This window comes from Nicotiana sylvestris, chromosome 2 (assembly GCF_000393655.2).
Source record: "Nicotiana sylvestris chromosome 2, ASM39365v2, whole genome shotgun sequence".
In the NCBI taxonomy this organism is placed as follows: domain Eukaryota; kingdom Viridiplantae; phylum Streptophyta; class Magnoliopsida; order Solanales; family Solanaceae; genus Nicotiana; species Nicotiana sylvestris.
The window spans coordinates 12,247,080-12,265,869 of record NC_091058.1 but is presented as its reverse complement, the minus strand read 5'-3'; the positions used below and the strand labels follow the sequence as shown (position 1 = coordinate 12,265,869).

The 18,790-nt window shown below is 37.1% G+C and overlaps 2 protein-coding genes across 2 annotated transcripts; one reads left to right on the top strand and one right to left on the bottom strand.

Annotated features, from left to right (window-relative positions):
- Positions 1-8,401: 8,401 nt before the first annotated feature.
- Positions 8,402-11,350, top strand: LOC104215083 (COBRA-like protein 4). Its single transcript, XM_009764831.2, has 6 exons — positions 8,402-8,673; positions 8,766-8,845; positions 9,215-9,671; positions 9,758-9,905; positions 10,198-10,475; positions 10,822-11,350. The coding sequence occupies exons 1-6, from the start codon at positions 8,613-8,615 to the stop codon at positions 11,103-11,105; spliced, it is 1,308 nt and encodes a 435-aa protein (XP_009763133.1). The 5' UTR covers positions 8,402-8,612; the 3' UTR covers positions 11,106-11,350.
- Positions 11,351-11,492: 142 nt separating this feature from the next.
- On the bottom strand, positions 11,493-15,750 carry LOC104215084 (protein COBRA). Its single transcript, XM_009764832.2, has 6 exons — positions 15,522-15,750; positions 14,192-14,271; positions 13,267-13,723; positions 12,830-12,989; positions 12,461-12,738; positions 11,493-12,072 (listed from the first exon to the last, which is right to left on the bottom strand). The coding sequence occupies exons 1-6, from the start codon at positions 15,607-15,609 to the stop codon at positions 11,780-11,782; spliced, it is 1,356 nt and encodes a 451-aa protein (XP_009763134.1). The 5' UTR covers positions 15,610-15,750; the 3' UTR covers positions 11,493-11,779.
- Positions 15,751-18,790: the final 3,040 nt, after the last annotated feature.

Below are 18,790 nucleotides of genomic sequence, written 5' to 3'. Positions count from 1 at the left end.
CATTTATAAACTCACAAATTTTCTTTATTTGAAATAGGGACGGAAATTATATCTATATCAAAGCTTGGAAGCTTGAATTTTTCAAGTGTTGTGCCCAAATTTTGTCAGCACAAAGGCAGTTTGAGAAGGGGAAAGAAAATTTGTTCGATTTGTAGGAACCCCCCATGAGGAAAGCATGTACCAGACAGGTTCGACCGTAAATATTCAGGACCCTCCTTGATAATGGGATTTAAATTTAAAATTTTTAGGACCCTCCTAGATAATGGGATTTAATTTAAAATTTTCAGGGCCCTCCTAGATAATGGGATTTAATTTTAAAAAAGTTCTCAGGACCCTCCTGGATAATGGGACCTAGTTAAATTTCAAGACCTTCATAGATAACAAGATTTAGCGTAAGTTCTACCTTTAGGAAAAATAATTTAGCTTTAAAGTTTTCACTCTTAAGATGAGATTTAATTCGAAATTTTTAGGACCCTCTTGGACAATTGGATTTAGCTTTTAAATTCTTAGAGCTCTTTTGGTAACATGATTCGATTACCACTCACAGATATGCCCGGATACCAAACTGGGACAGAAAAGTTTCTTTTGTTTTGTCTGTTTCGCTGTGATCAGGTGCCCACCTTGAGAACAAGGGAATACAGTTCAAGTTTTTGGCAATCAGGAACCCACTTGGAGAACAAGGGAATATAGTTCAAGTTTTAGAAAGCAGGCGCCCACCTGGAGAACAAGGGAATACAGTTCAAGTTTTGGCAATCAGGCGCCCACCTAGAAAATAAGGGAATACATTTCAACTTTTTGGAAATCAGGCGCCACTTCTTCAAGGATGGGAAGCGAATCCAAAATTCGCTCCTTATCTCTTGTGACTTCCGACAAGCGAAGTGGGCGCCTCAAGACAAGAGGGAAGCGAATCCAAAATGCAGAAGCTGAGACAAGAGGTGGATTTCTCAAGACATGATGGAAGTCACAAGCATGGTGTGTCCGGTTTTGATCCGAAAAACTCAAGAAGAATGAACTAGCACATGCAACTAGCAAGCGTCAAGGTTCAAATCTAAAGTCTACATGAAGAACCATTCGAGACTCAAGATCAAGCTTCACAAGATTTATAGATAGGAATCTTGTAACTTATAGTTGATAGGCTCAGCTAGTCATTTTTATTTTTTGATTTTGATGTAATAACAGGACCACGGATCGGAACCTCGACGGAACGGCACCTCGACCGGCTCTCCACCTCAGTATACTCCATCACTTTTCCTAATTCTGAACTACACGTGGCTTGATTCCTTTATAGCTAAGGATATGTAGGCAGCTCAGATACCAGGGCTCGGTCACATTCTCCTTCCTCTTAGTTTTTGGTCTCCTCAAATAAGGGTCGGGTCAAAAAACCTGTCAAGTCGTTCTCTGTCTGAAAACTCTTCGCGTTTCTAGTCAAAGAGGGGCAGCTGTAGACATGTGATTTTTGACCCTCCCCGAGATTTCACCCATTTTAGCGTAAAATATTTAGTTTAAGCCTAATATCGATATTTCAATTAGTTTTGACTCTTTTATTTTATTTTATCAAAACAAAATAAAAATTACAAAAATATTTCTTCTTTTTAGTTGCTTTTAGTTTATATATCTTTCGTAAAACTAAAAAATACAAAAAATAGTACCTTATTTTTATTTTAATATGATATTTAAAAATACCAAAAAAGTTTATTTTAACGATTAGTCTTATTTTAATAGTTATTTTATTTAAGTAAGATTAATTAGTAAATAAGGTAGTATTTTAGTCTTGTTCACGGAGAAAGAATAAATTTGGGCTCAAACAATCCATTTTTAGGCCTAATTTTCGGACCTAGTCCATAACAACCCAAGCCCAATACCCAATACCCACTAGCCTAACCCTACATACTCTTCATTTAAAGGTAAAAAAAAGACCTAATTTCCTAGACCCTAAGAGATCAGATCCGCCGTTTCATAGCACCCCCCCCCCCACTGAAGATCATCTTCTTCGACCCCACCCCATCTCCACCTTCTTCAACAACAACCTAACGCCTCATTTCCTGTCCGTTGAACTCGCCAGAAAACGATTTCCAGCCGAAGTAGAGTAGCAACCAAAAAACAATCAGCCACCCATTTTCAAAAAAAAAAACAATTAGATCTGAAAACTAAGAAAAGGTTTCTAAAAATCTGAATTTCCAAGAAGTTTTGAGGTCGGAATTTGCTGCTCGATTGTTGAGGTTTTCCGGACCCGTGCGATTTCAGTCGAGGTTTTTCGGTCCGGGTTTCCACTCTATGGCTGCTGTAATTGGAAAGTCTGTCCCCTTTGAGATTAATCGCACATGAAATGTTCCTGTTTTGATTCCAGTTTTCGGAAAAAAAGAGAATAAGACAACACAATTCTAGTTCCTTCCTTCAATCATGGATTCCAAATATAGAGGTCGATTGAGTTGAGGTGTCGTCCGAGTTCTGTTCATTCGAGCTTTGATTGCAGTTTGTCTGTAATTGCTTTCGTGCAGAATTAGTTGAAAGGCTTCATCATAGTCCATCTCTTCTATCTCGTTGCCTGAAAATGAATTAATGATTGTTTGGTTGTCCGATTCTTTATCCTCTATGTTATTCAATGTCAAAGTGAATTTAAATTTGGGGTTGCTATCTGATTCTTATTTCTTTTGCATGCATTATTCTCTACTGTTGGGCAGTGAATCGTTGGTTTGAGAATGAGGCATAAGAGTTTGGTTAAATCTGATTTTACACTTAAGAAGTATAAGTAAAGTTTGGGTTTAAACTCACTTAAGCAGAAGTGGTTTACTTAATCTAACTTATTTGGTGCGTATACTTTAAGCAGAATTAATGTCAAGCACAATTGAGTGAGGTTCACTATGGTAGGATTCATATGCATGTTATTAAGATCTTAAAAGTCATTTACATAAAATCAAGGTTCAAGTGTTAATTGTTTTACCGCTAACTGTTTCCTACCTCTGAGTAGAATGTGTCCTAGTTGATACCTGACTGCCCTCTATCCTTAAAATTGTTCACTGAAACCTCTTTTGAATTTGGTAATTCCAATTATTGACATGAGTATAGTGAAAAGGAATTTAATTAAAATTTCTACTTATGGGAATGGAATTATGAAATATTTTATTTCATCGTGGCCATGGGTACGGTTCCCGTGGCATGGTCACGATACATAAATCTCAATTCGGGCGTGCATTTCATGTGACCCCTCATAGTTTACCTTAGGCACGTAATTAAAACAGCATAATTGCGAGTACGGTTCCTGTGGCGTAGTTGTGATACTTAATTTCAAATTTGTTTTAAATATAAATATCTATAGTTCACTTAGTTGAATGTTTTTCCTTTAATAAAAGTGAGGTGTGTCATCCAATCACTTAGTCTATGGCCCCTACATCGATATCTTAACTAGTGTGAAAAATGCCTTGAAATCTGGTAGTTTGCTTTAGGTGCGTTAATTAAATAAATTGCCATAGCTACGGGTACGGTTCCCGTGATGTAGTTGTGATGCTTAATTTTTAAAATTCGGGGGTACATTTATACGACCCGACCACAATTTAATCTTGTTAATAAAATAAACATGTTGTGGAGCGTGGGTACGGTTCCACTGACATGATTCGCAACGTGTAATCAAATAATTAGTTGTATAATAATCGGATTATTAAAAGCGGTTTAGAAGGAATAAAAACGCATATAGGTTTTAAGGATGTTTTTAAAATCAAATAAATAGGCCAATAATAACAGTTGAGCGACCGTGCTAAAACCACAGAACCCGGGAATGCCTAATACCTTCTCCCGGGTTAACAGAATTCCTTATCCGGATTTTTGTATTTCGCGGACGGTAAAACAGAGTCAATCTTCCTCGATTCGGGATTTAAACCGGTGACTTGGGACACCATAAATCATCCTATGTGGCGACTCTGATTTTTAAATAAAATAATCTCGTTTCAATTGTCACTTAAATTGGAAAAAACTCTCATATACCCCTTCCGGAGGTATGAAAAAGGAGGTGTGACACTCTTCGGAGTCAATATCAGAGACAGTTTCGTATCCATCCTCGGCAATACCTTTGCCTTTCACCTCGGCCGACGAGGGAATATCAACCGATACCGGGGATGACAGCTCACTTCTTAGTGCGCTATTGCCGACCTCCACAGACAGCCACCCAAGTTCACCCTCAACTTCAGGAAAGGTTGCACCTTCCACCACTCCCGTTGATGGCGGAACTCCAGATGACGGATTCGCATCACTTTCAGGTACAGTAGTGATAGGCCCTTGGTCATCCCTTGTAGAGTCTACTTCCCAAACTGTGTTATCGCCAATATCCACCGATCTTCTTTTTCGCAGATTCAAGCCTTCCCCACTCGATGATGACTCATCCACTAAATGCTGCATAGGAAAGCCGACATCCCAGATATTGAACCACTGATGGCTGAGTTGGTCGCACCGAAACCCGACGTCAAACGGGGGAAGACGACCGGGCAAGTTTGGATGTGGTTGCAGTTGGGACAGGCTCTGTTGTGGCGGCCGCCTGACGGAACACAAGAGTAGGAAAAGGTCGTGATCAACTCCCGCATAGGTAAAAGGCGACCTACGAAAATTTTTTATGACGAAGACAATCTGACTTACCGGGAAGCTTGGGACCAAATTTATTGCGGAAGGCCGACCATTCGCGGATCCCCACTGTATGAGGAAGGACTCGGCTAACCCACTCGTGAATATTTTCGACCAAAGGAGAGGGTTCAGCCTCCACTGCACAGACAAAGAAAATAAGATAATGTACAACCAAAGTCGACCAGCACAAAATGCAAAAGAAGGAAAAGGTGCTTACGTGCGTAGTTCCAAATCTCAGGAAATCGGCTTAAGTTTTCCACCACGCCCTCGGTTTTGACGTAGAAGTAGCAAAGCCAAAACTGGCGGTTGTCCATTCTTACCAAAAGACACTTGTTGCACCTGCGGCGAAGATATAACACCATCCCCCTATGGAAACTGGGAGCAAAGAGATGCATCAAGTGACGGATGGTCACCTCAACCCCGACCAACTCCGCAAACTTCAAAATCATGTGGATGAGTTGGTAGATATAGGGGAGAGTTGAGCCCGGCACACCCGGTAGTAGCGGCAAAACTCTTCAGCCAGGTGAAGGATAGGAAAAAAAATAATCCACAAAGAAGGGGTACGTGTAGAAAGCGCAGTACCTAGGGCGGTGTATCTGCACCACGTCGTGCCCCGTAGGGATGAGGTCTATCTAGCCCTAAACTCAGCAATGGCCGCCCCTTTCATCAATGACTCCGGAATTTCGGGGTCATCTTCGGGAAACTTAGAGAAGCCAGACCTAGCCTTCTCCCTATGGGGGATTATCTCAGCTACCGTTGGAAAGTTTTCATCTTCAGCAACCACGGTCACCCCATCATCATGGGGAGGCATGCGAACTGCTAGGGGGACTAGATCAGGTAATCCCTCTGAATTAATTGGGTTAACCATTTTTACACGTTCTGATACGGAGAAGGTGCAAGAGCAGAGGAGGTATAAGCAGCGAAATTATCAGGTACGGTGAAAATAGGGATACAAGAATGAAGGTAACAATAGCAGGAACACTGAAAAAAGAAGGAAGAGATGAAGATTCAGCATTTTGAAAAGCACAAAGAATTAAGCAAAGGGTCTTGAGTCCCTATTTATAAAAGCCAGGGCACCATAAACGAGAATACAAACCGTCGATTCCCAGCACAAATGTCGAAACGGCAGAGGCATGGGAAACGACGCAACACATCAGGAAAACGTGTAATAATGACGCATGGTGTCATGACGTCACTCTGAAGCGACGTAACGGTAAGTTATGGCTCACGAAGCGCCACATTATCATCTCGCCCATAGCGTTACTACTCGACCTGCTCGCCTAAATTTTTCAACCATGACTAGTGAAGTCCGCTCATCGAGGTCGTCCGAGAGACGACCCCGATAAGCGGAGAGACTAACTGTATGGGTCAAAATCTGTCTAAGGGCGTTCGACGCAAAGTGATGTTGCCAAATGTAATTTGGTCGAGGTCGACTAGTAACTAATAGGACTCATCACCGAGTAACCGATCATAGTCGAGGTCAAGCATCAAAAGAAACAGTAATGGCTAGTTTAGCAATAGGATCTTAAAAGAATATTCTGTAGGATATTCCTTGTACTTGTACTTTTTAGGGTTAATTGGGTATGTATCCCTATAAATGGAAAGAGAGATAAGGAAAAAAGTATGTAATATTCTCTGATAAGAACACTCTTGAAAAGCAGACTCTCTCTAGATAATACAAACATCATCTTTCTAAAGATATTCGTTTTTGTTTGTTATTCTATACTTTTCCCATTAGATCCGAGAAAGTCTCCGATATTCTCATATTTGTATGTCATTCATCATTGTCAGAAGGAAGAATCATCCACCTGATTCAGTATTGAGTGAATCATTCTCCTTATTGACTTTAGTGTTATTTATTGTTATTTAATATTTGATATTCTTCCTTCATTATTGACATTGAAACATTAAATACGCGTTGCATTTTTTCTCTCCAACATCATCTACATAGACCAATTATTGATCTGAAGTTATTTTGGTTAACTAGGTTCAACCCCTCGTTACATAAAATTAATTAGTTTAACCAAAGGTTTATATTTTTTGGTCAAACAAGTAAGGCACTCCATGAACTGTTAAAACATATACACTAATGCTGAATTCAACATAAAATCATACTGCGATAATTTTAGAACTTTACATCATTACTTAAAGTTATGGTTAAAGAGAATTCTTTTACAAAGGAAAGGTGAAAGAAAACAGAAAGAGATGGGAAGACAAAAATGGTTTATTGAGTATCATACTAGCGTTTTGAACACGCCAAACCACATCCAAAGTCATATTCGTAACTAGACCTAAAAGGACCTTAGCTACATTCCTTATGTCTTTATTTCCTTGTTTGTCTCTCTCTCTTTTCTTTTATTTGTAATTTTAATATAACTACAATAAAATTACACATTGATCTTGTCTAATTTAAAGGAAAATTAATTGCCATTGATAACCACGTTTTTCTCTTAGAATATTAATTTAAGAGATCGTAGAGCTCATAGAGAAAGTGAAGATGCTTTAATATTCTACCAATCGAGCATATTCACCTTTTAACAAAACAAAAAACAAAAAATTGATATATAATATGCTAATAACGTGATTTCTTTTTTCAATTCCAACTTCTATCACCATCTTAAGTAAATAAAAGAATAAATTAAATACCTACTTTTTCGCAATTTAAAATTAAATACCTACTTTTTCGCAATTTTTTACTTTCTTAGAAGGAAAAAAGCTCTTGGTGTGTAATTGATTATTGGATTTTAACTTTCATAACTATTATCCTACTATTTTAATCGACCAACACTCTTTGTGGAAATAAGATTAGCATGCAGTTTGATATTGTAGCCTGATTTCCGATTCATCCCAATCGCCAGTTCTACTTGCTAAAAATTAGCCCATATATTGGAAATTAAAGAAAATTTAGGAACATAGTTGTATAAAATAGCCCATATATTGGAAATTAAGGAGAATTTAGGAACATCGTTGTATTTGTTTTTGTATGGGAAGGGGCCGGGACATTCTACTTGTTACCATGTCCCTACCAAACCTTTATCCTTTCCTTAAGGTAAACTCTTGCGAGGTGTTACGCCATTTTCACTTCGTAGTTCCGACTCACCACGTGAATATTTTTTGCCAAAGTACTCAATATATCCAATCTGGTAGTTGATGGCGAGAGAAGGATCCCTCGTTATTATTATACCCAACTCAAGTACTCAACCATAAAGAAAACTACTAACTAAAAAGATAGAATGTCATGATCATCACAATGAATTGTGGGGTTATTTATATGAATTTAACGTATACTCCATCATTTACAGTGCATGCAATGAACTTTTAATTTATACTATCAGTGTAATTTAACATGTTATAGTAAATTATATAATTATTATTGTTATTGTTCCTTTGATAATTCGAACTCACGATCCTAGGTTGTAGGCGGGGTGCTGACCATTTGAACAACCCCGCTTGTCCATTTCTAATTCTGCTTACCTGAAGTAATCTTTTAATAGATTTGATAATGTAAAAAATTACTACTCTGTATATATTGAAAATGAGATCTCTTTGTATGTGTGCGTAGTCCAAATTAAATGGCTTCGAGTCGGTTCTTTGGAATGACAATCTTGTCATAACCTGGAGAAAATTAAACAGGGAGAATTAATGATGGTTGGAATGTTATAGTCAGATACGACGGACAATAGAAAAAAGAACAAAAACTGGCTGCGTACATAGTACTATTACCAAATCGTTGCTTCAAGATTCAGAAAGGCAACAGCAATATAAATAGAGCTAAATGAAGAAATGAACAACCAGTTGTTGGTTCTTTGTACAAAAGAAACTCATATAATTCCAAATTCCCACTTCTTCCTAATTTTATCACACCTCTTTATTCCTATATTCCTATAATAATATCCTGGCAATATCATCTTATTAATTCTACTCATCTTTGGAATTAAGTGTAAAAGCAGTTAATAGATTGTGTATGTAAAGATCATATAGACTTTTCTTGCTCTGAAAAAAAAATGAGAGGTTTGATCACAGTAGCTGGCTTCTTCTTCATTATTGCTCTCATTCCTCATGCAGGTGTTAAGTCAACAGACTTCGTTTTGTATTCATTTTCGTTGTTCAAATTTTTATTTTGTTATCTCAAACAAATATTATTTGTTATATTGCAGCTGCTTTTGATCCACTGGATCCCAATGGGAACATCACCATCAAATGGGACGTTATGTCTTGGACACCTGATGGCTATGTCGTAAGTTTCCCTTTTGTATTTAATCTATAATACAGTACTATCATATTTACGAACACTTATATGTAATTATGTGATCTGACCTGAAAGTGAAAATTCTTTTGTACTGTCATTATATAAAAGTTGAATCATTTTTTTTATCTCATAGATTTTGCAACTGAGTTTAACCTCTACGTACATACTGTGTAAGAAAAGATCAGGTCGCCTAAAAGATAACTACAGGTAATTGTGATATTAGTAACCTAGAACATAAAGCAATTTACCTACTGCAAAGTTAAAATATATAAGTTAAATTCTTTGCGCGCAATTGGTTTCCTAGCTGGATGAGACGATTTTGACACCTTATGTATGATGTGCATGGAACATTTGCAGGCAGTGGTAACAATGAACAATTTCCAAATGTATAGACATATCATGACCCCTGGTTGGACCTTAGGATGGACATGGGCTAAGAAAGAAGTGATTTGGTCTATGGTGGGTGCACAAACCACTGAACAAGGTGACTGCTCTAAATTCAAAGGCAATATCCCACATTGTTGCAAGAAAAATCCCACTGTTGTAGATTTGCTCCCTGGAGTTCCTTATAACCAGCAATTCACTAATTGCTGTAAAGGTGGAGTCTTGGCTTCTTGGGGCCAAGATCCTCAATCTTCTGTATCTGCATTTCAAATCAGCGTTGGCCAAGCCGGTACCTCGAACAAGACCGTTAAACTTCCTAAGAACTTCACTTTGCTTGGTCCTGGACCAGGTTACACTTGTGGCCCTGCAAAGATTGTTCCTCCTACCAAATTTTTCACACCTGATCTTCGTCGAAAAACTCAGGCCTTAAGTAAGTCATGTTCGTCAATAAAATTCAGAAGTTAATTTCACGTATGGTTATTGAACTTTATTCACTAACCACTTACCCTTTTGTAGTGACGTGGAATGTAACATGCACATACTCCCAGTTTCTAGCCCGAAAACACCCGAGTTGCTGCGTCTCTCTGTCAAGTTTCTACAATGAAACCATCACTTCTTGTCCTTCTTGTGCTTGTGGTTGTGAGAACAAACACAAATGCATCAAGTAAGTCTCTACTCTCGGACATCAATTAGACATACACTAGAAGGAACGCACACACAAAAAAAGGGGCAGCCAGGTGCATGAAGCATCCTGCGTTCACGCGAGGTTCAGGGAAGGGCCGTACACCAGGGGTTGCGATATAAGCAACCTACCCTAATGCAAGCAAAAGTGGCTGATTCCACGACTCGAACTCGTGACCTATAGGACAACTTTACCGTTGCTCTAAGGCCCCCTTCTAAGAGGAGCACAAAGATTTGTTTTTTAATACTATTAATATCTTATGACAAATATATAGGAGCGACTCCAAGCTACTGAGTGTGGTTGGAATAAACACTCCAAGAAAAGACAACGCACCATTAATACAGTGCACGCACCATATGTGCCCAGTTCGAGTGCATTGGCATGTGAAACTCAACTACAAGGACTATTGGCGAGTCAAGCTATCTGTAACCAACTTCAATTACAGGATCAATTACACACAATGGACTCTTGTTGTACAGCATCCAAATCTTAACAATGTAACACAAGTTTTTAGCTTTGATTACAAGCCTCTCGTTCCCTATCAATCCATCAGTAAGTTCCTAAACTCTTTGAAATACTCTATGTATATATGCAACATGATTAGATGTGCCAAAATCAACCCAAATATTTTTTAACTCGCCCAATCCATCCAAGTTTAAACTAATTAGGTTATGACCACTTTATAGACTTGATTCTTGAACGGTTTAAACCCAAATTACACCTATTACACATATAGGTGTGTTGGATTATGACCCATTGTTTGACCCATCTTGATCAAATTAACCCATTGGATCGTGACATGTTTATTGATTTGACAGCTTTGACCTGTATAAATTTGACCCAACACTCCCATTCGCCACCTCTAACATGATCATGATATGGCTATATTCATTTGCAGATGACACAGGAATGTTCTATGGCATGAAGTTCTTCAATGACCTACTGATGGAAGCAGGGCCATCTGGGAATGTTCAATCAGAAGTGCTTCTCCAAAAAGACAAGGACACTTTCACCTTCAAACAAGGATGGGCATTTCCACGGAAAGTTTACTTTAATGGTGACGAGTGCATGCTCCCACCACCAGATTCCTACCCATACTTGCCCAGCTTTGCCCATCATAGCTCTGTTGCTGTTTCGACATTGTTAATATCCCTGCTTTTGCTTTTGATTATATTCTTTTGATCTTTTCTCCAGTTTTGTCAGTCGTTGAAAATTTTGAAGCTAAGCAAACACAACCTCTGGGTATATTCGGATCACCAGTACATTCTTTGACAGAACAGAATGGGTCATGACTCATGACTATGTGCTGCAACAAATTTTGTATGTGTATTAGAATATCACACTCAATTCCAAAGGAAAATTGAGCTTGTCCGTTCATTATTGTTTTGTAAGCATTCATATATGAAAACTTCATTCATGTCATGCAACATTCACACAATGACAACAATTTATAGAGTATAGCATTTACATATATGCTTTCACTGAAATACTGGAAAAGCAAATGTAACTCAGCTGAGGTATACAGAAACATTGCACCACAATCGACGGAAGATGGAAAACAAGAATGGCTGGAACGAAATGCAACTCCTTTCACAAAGTATCTTTTTACAATTTAGCAAGTCGTTACAACGCGATAGTGGAGAAAACAAACTCATCAAAAGAATTTAATATAAACAGTTATGTGTTTGTGAATTGACTGTTATTCTCATACAGCCTAAAAACACTATGAACTTGACAAACCTACAAAATACAATTAGACATCTGACACAACTTCCAAAGGAGACTTGGTAACACGGGTGTCAACCCAAAGATAACCAACAGAAACAGACACATTGCACTATACAAGGTATAAACTTTTAAATGTAAGCAAGGACAACTGCCATCGATGACATCAGTGTCACCACTAATTTAAGCAGAGAGATCTCCCATCGAGAACCAGAATTTGGCAAGTATGGATACGCATCAGGAGGAGGCATCACACAGTTATCACCGTTGAAATAAATTCTGCGAGGAAAAGCCCACCCCTTTTCGAAAGTGAAAGTTGATGCATCCTTTCGGAATAGAAGCTCTGACTGGACATTTCCTAAAGGACCTGCTTGCATCAGCAGATCATTGTAGAATTTCACACCCCATAGCATAGCAGTGTCATCTATAAAAACAACCATAAGGTTAGTCGTATAATTTTCAATCTCTCAGCTGATCCTGTAGGTATATCTAGGAACCAATAGTAGATTAAATTAAAAACGGAGAAGCAGATCTCTTTTTAGGATATCCCACAAATTGTCACATTCTAAAACAAAATGCTTTCATTCCAAAATTACCTTCCAATTTTAGGTGCCTTCAAACAGTTCTCAGAAAGCCTTTTTCTTACACAAGGAAAGAGTAGAATAAACTTCAACTTTTCTTAACATATGTGGAAAAATAACTATAACGAGAATATTATTAGACGGACAGAAAAGATGGTGATTTATCTAATTCACAAATAAAACAATAGCAACTATGATGCCAGAGCATTTACAATCAGATTGAGGACTTACTGATTGCTCCATAAGGAGTTAGTGACTTGTAATTAAAGCTGAATAACGTAGTGAGGTTATCAAAGTTCGGATGTTGGACAACTAAGTTCCATTGTGTATAGTTCATCCGGTAATTGAAGTTTGTTATGGTGATCTTCACTCTCCAATATTCCTTGTAGTTGACTTTGACATGCCAATGAATTCGAATTGGGCACATATGATTTGTGCACTGTACCAAAGGAACGTAGTTGGTCTTCCCATGATCTGATACAACTGAAGCTAAGTGCGGCGTTTTTGAACTGCAATGAAGCTTGAGAAGGAAGTAATTAACAAAAAAAACTTAATAGAAACAATGCCAAAGAATTGGTCAAAATAATTTGTGGGTCATACTCTACACAATTCCCACGCTGAGTGCCATTAGTCTGACAGCCACAGGTGCACGTCGGGCAGGGCACGATCGTATCATTGTAGAAGGATGAGAGGGAGACGCAACATGTAGGAGTTTTTTGAGCTAGGAACTGTGAGTAAGTGCATGTGACATTCCAAGTCACTGTCAAGGACAGTATAAAAGGTTAGAACTTAATATTCAATAGACTGCAACTGTATTTATCTTAAATGAGCTTGAAAATAAATTTTGTAAGGTTAAGATGTTCAAGCAGTTACATCTATGCTTTGTAAGGGAAATAACAGCCTTCTGAGAGAAGGTTTTCCATATTTCTAATTGGGAATTTACTTTTTGGACGAGGCATCGAGGTGCTAAAAATTTTGGCACACGAGTTGCCAACCATAAGAATGGAAAATGCATATAGTTAAGACAGGAAACTTACTCATAGCCTGTGTCACTCTTCTACCATCTGCAGAGACGAACTTAGTGGGTTTTACAATTTTAGCGGGTCCACAAGTATAACCAGGCCCTGGAGCCTTTAAGGTGAAGTTCTTAGGTACTCTAACTGTTTTATTGGTTGTTCCAGCTGCACCAACACTGATTTGGAATGAGCTAACGGCAGTGGTTGGATCTTGTCCCCATGAGTTGATCACTCCTCCCTTGCAGCAATTTGCAATCTGTTGGTTGTAAGGAGTCCCGGGCAGCAGGTCAACAACTGTTGGATCTTTCTTACAGCAATGTGGAATATTTCCTTTATATTTTGAACAATCTCCCTGCTCTGTTGTTTGACCTCCCATCATGGTCCATATGACTTCCTTCTTTGCCCATGTCCAGCCCAAAGTCCAGCCTGGCGCTTGAATGTGCCTATATTGTTGAAAGTTGTAGATCGTCACCACAGCCTGTTAAAAACAAAACGGATAATGATCAGACACTTCCTATTTGAGAAATGCTTATAAGAAGATGAAACAAAGAGGAGGGAGTCAAAAGAGACTGTCAAGCTTCAAAGGCTAAGAAACTACGCCATGTAGGTTGAAGCTATCCAAGATAAATAAAGTTCCAATCTAGATCTAGCTGCTCAAGAATTGAAACTTGGTCTTGTATCAACGAGTGAAAAAAAAAAAGCTTAGAAGCTGCATCCGAATTCAGGAAAAAACGATTTAACTTGAAAAAGGGGGTGAAGGGTTAAATCTATTTAGCTAATATCAAACTCAGAAAACTGAAAATTGAAAGAGCAATACGCATGTCAAATTGGGAGTTGCAGAAGGTGAACTACATGCTATATAGTTCGGATTAGCTTATAGGATGAAGGTGATCCATCTAAGGGAGGTCCAGATTATTACTAGATGATCAAGGTTACTGTTACTTACCACATATCCATCAGGTGTCCAGGTAATCACATCCCATTTTATTGTAATGTTTCCATTTGGATCAAGTGCATCAAAGGCATCTATTGGAGAAAGGAAGAAATAAAAGGTAAGATATAGTCAAAAACTGCCTATACATTCCCACACACATGCAATGCAAATATGCAATAGAGGCGGGGGACGTGAAGACATGTCTCAGATACAATGTTAATATTGGTACACAAAATAAATAAAAAAATATCTGCAGTTGGTATGGTGGAAAATGTTTCCATGAAATATATCTTCCACAAAAAGTTTTTACTTTGAGAAATCATTTTTTGGATAGAAATCTTAACGTCCATTTTAAATGCCACCTGCTATATAATGTGGTACTTAAAGTTCTCAATTCTCACAATATGACCAACTACAGAGAGAATAACTTTATTGTTTCAGATTGCTTATCAATTCTAGACTTAAAGTTCAGACACGGGACTCAACTATAATGATTTCCTCCAATCTTGTATCTCAGAGAATGCAGTAGCTGCAAAGAAGTGCCATATATTTGATATCATTATATTCAGTGAACTTGATCATGGTACGATGAAGATTGTTGCTAGAACTGTTACTTTTTTCCATTATCCTGTTGAAATGGTCAAGGTACTAACCTTAATAAAAGCGAAAATGGAATCGACTCAACAGAGTTTTACTGTAATATTCACTATATCACACTATCACACCTCAAGAATGATAAATAGACCTTGGGCCTAACTCAACCTCAAAAGCTAGCTCAAGAGGTGAGGATTGCCCAAGTCCATATAAGGAGACTACCCATCCCCTTCATTGTCAATGTGGGACTCAACAAAGAAAAGCAAAAGTAAGATTCTATTAGAATCACATTGATTACACCTCAAGGTTTAAATTGACCCAAGATTTTTTTTATAGAGAACCTATTAGCACTACTCCGATTGCTTCATTTCGTGCTAGAAAAGACGTAAAAATCCAATCTTGGAGTTAAATTTCCCCAAGTATGGACCAAATCAAAACCCAATGTTCTGTTGCGGTGTTGCCTAATACTAGGATTTTGCTTGGCCAGAAATATATTAAGTAAAATTTCAGTTCACACAGTCGCTCACTAAATTATGTAAAGCCATATAAAAGAGAATAATCATTGCCATAAAAATCAAGTTTTTGATACTTAAAACCATAGATAAACATGCTAATCTCTCAGAAAATAGCCAATAGAAGCAATTCCTGGCTTTCAAGAACAATCCCACATTAAGAGAAAATGGAGCTACCGAGTAGTTTAAAATCCAAAGGAGTAATCAAGAACTAAACTAAACCCAAGAACACTAACCTGTTGAGGAGACGCTGAAGAAAGAAAGCAAGAAGAGTAAAAGTATGGTGGAAGCAGAAATTCTGGTAATAAATTTGAACAAATCCATTGGGGTGGTAGCAGCTGTAGATTTTCTTGAGCTTTTTATGGGGTTCTGTCCGCTCAAGTTCTACTACTGAAGCGAGTAAAAGAGATGGACAAAGACTGAGGTGGCGAGTGGAAGAAGCTAGAACTCTCAGGCTCACAAGCCAAGCTTGTCCATTGAAATAAATTGGACTTTATTGAAGTCTTTGTAGATAGTGGCCAAACCACTGGCCACTATTACACTATATATGGTGTTTTAGAAGTAATCACTATATTTTTCACTAAGAAATTGCCAATTGAATATATAAATATTTTTGTTGCTTTCCCTATTCCCTTTAAAAAAAATTATCTTTTTCCTTTTGTAATCAACCACCAACTCCTGTTTCCAATTCATCCTTATCTTCATTACTGTGTCAATGGATCTTTAAAAAATGATTAAATTTATCGAACATTACGTATCGAACTGATTTTTAAGGTTCGTTTAATAAAATCGTAGGTTCTTATATAAATTTATAGTCGTACCGATTAATAGAGTAGATTTTTAATTTTATAAAAATAAACCAAAAAATATTGAACCGTACCGAATAAATTTATATATGAAAAATATATTTTGTGTAAGTTTGAAACTAACAAAGCATTATGTTTTTTTCGGCCTTGGGATTATGGAATGGCTATAAGTGACCGAATAATTAATACTCAAAATCCCAACTTCCAAATCTATTTTACTACTCATATTGAAACAAAATTAGTTTCAACATCTAGATAGCCACAAGGTATTGGATATCATTCCTCTCGTATGATTTAGATTTCTCTTGTTAGATAATAATCTTCTAATAAACTTTATTCTTGAGTCCCAACTTAATTACTATCTTTTTCGTATGAGAGTGAAGACGTCTAGAGAGTTTTGCCAAAAAAAACATATGCAAGTACACATTTATCGCATTCTAACTTCAACTAGCGACTCTTACATAGAATTTTTTTTAAAATACCAAAATATTAATCGAACCATACTGATACAAAATAAAATAATCGAAAAATTAATACGGTATAAATTTTATGAAATAACCAGCCGAACCAAACCATTGATACCCCTAATTACTTGGGGGATTTTTTGTTTTATCTTTGGGAAGCAGACTCCGCGAATAAGAGAAATGAAAGACATTAGTAAATTTAATCTTACACATTGGCGTTCAAATTTAATAAACTAAATTGGGTGTTGGAGATTGTTTGCTTGGGATATAGGCTACCTTTGGGACATAGTCTTAGGCGAATTAGGGAACTAAAATAAATAAGGGTCCACATACCAAATAAAAACATTCTATTTGCGATTCTTGCTATTTTTAGAAAGAGGAAACAAAGATGCGCATATCTAATATGGCAAATTTCAGAAATCCTGATTTCTCCCACCCGCCCCCAGTCATCGTCAATAATTAGTACTCCCTCCGTTCCAACGGTGAACCGGTTTGATTTGGCATAAAGTTAAAGAAAAAATAAAAAAAATGGAATTTGTGGTCCTAAACAAGTCAAAAAAAGGTTCAGAGTATTTATGTGGTTATAAAAGCTTCTCATTAAGGAGAATTATAAGTTTAAGCTAAATTGTTACCAAATTTAGAAAGGAATTATTTTTTTTTTAACAGACCAAAAAAGAAATAAGTTCATATAAACTTGAACATAGAGAGTACTAGTATTTGCCTATTTGGGATCAGACGGGACCCATTTTTAAGTAGTTAACTGAACTTGAGATTGTCAAATTATTAAATAATGCATAATAATTAGTACATGATAATCAGAAAAGAGAGAATTTTTAGTTAAATAAATAACCTACACCTATCTAATAATAAAATATCACGATGCGGGGAAGGGTCACATGCCCATAGAGATGAAGTCAGGATTCAAGTTTATAAATTCGAAATTCTAATCGTTTTAAGTTATGGGATTCTAAATTAATATTTATACATATTCAATACATTTTTAAAACAAATATAAAACTCGAACCAAAACTACTGGATCCGGCCGAACTCGCTCCCAGCACTCTAGCTCCGCTGCACGCCCATGATCACCTATTTAATCTTAAGACTAAATTGGAAGTTGGAACCATGATATGCAACCCATAAACTACAGCAAATCCGCATTAGGAATTGAATGTAAATTGTGGGTGAGAAATTGAGAATAAAGGAACTTTAGAGGAGGGTGTCTCTAACTCACTATCCAGCTGGAAACAATGAGGATTAAAGGGGGGAAATAAAGGGAAGGGAAGTGACAATACAATGAACCAATTGAAATTGTGGTGGTGCTGACGATATATATATGGTTGTTGTCCTTATACAATCTTAATTTATTCATTGACTAAGCAAAAGTTTGGGGAAATACATGCTACTACAAAACAGTGCATACCAAAAAACAAAAACACAAAACATGTGGGCCTTCCAAGGGATTTGACATTCATTCACCCCGAAAAAAGAAAATTATTCTCCTACACTAGATAGCGTCAGTGTGCAACTCTTAAGAATCATGAAAGGCAGAAAGGGTGGTACTGTCTAAGTTCTTTTTAGAGTTGTTCATTTGCATATTTTGACATTGATAAATATTTTTGTGACGATTGTTTGACCAAAAAGCGTTAAGTCTTTTGTTAAATTAATTTATGATGAAATAAAGGGTGAATCTTAGTTAAATATAATTAATTCTAGATCAAATGTCATAGGATATTGGTAAGATGAACGGCGTTTAAGAGTATTGAATAGTAGATTTATACTCAATGATTACCAATAAATGTTGTGACATAAACATGCAATAAATGTTGTGACATAAACATGCAATAAATGTAATAAGAAAGAACCTATCACCCAATTATCATATGATTTGGATGATTCTTCCACCTAACGTGGAAAGACGAGAAGTGAGGTTGAATAAGGAATCTTTGGATCTTGTGAACAAGGCAACTTTTGTATATCCTTTTCAGTCAACCTTTTACAATATGTTCTTATCAAAAAGTTCAGATCCCCTTTTTGTTCTCTATCTCTTCCTATTTATAAAGGATATTCCCAAGAAACCCTAAAAAGTACAAAATAAGGAATATTCCTTGTGTCCATCTCTGTATCTATCCTGCCGCTATTTCTTTACTCCGGTTGCTCGTCCTCGGTAATAATCCTTCTGAGGACGACTCCCCGTTGTTATGTCGTGGTCGACCCCTTCTTCGATCTCGTTTA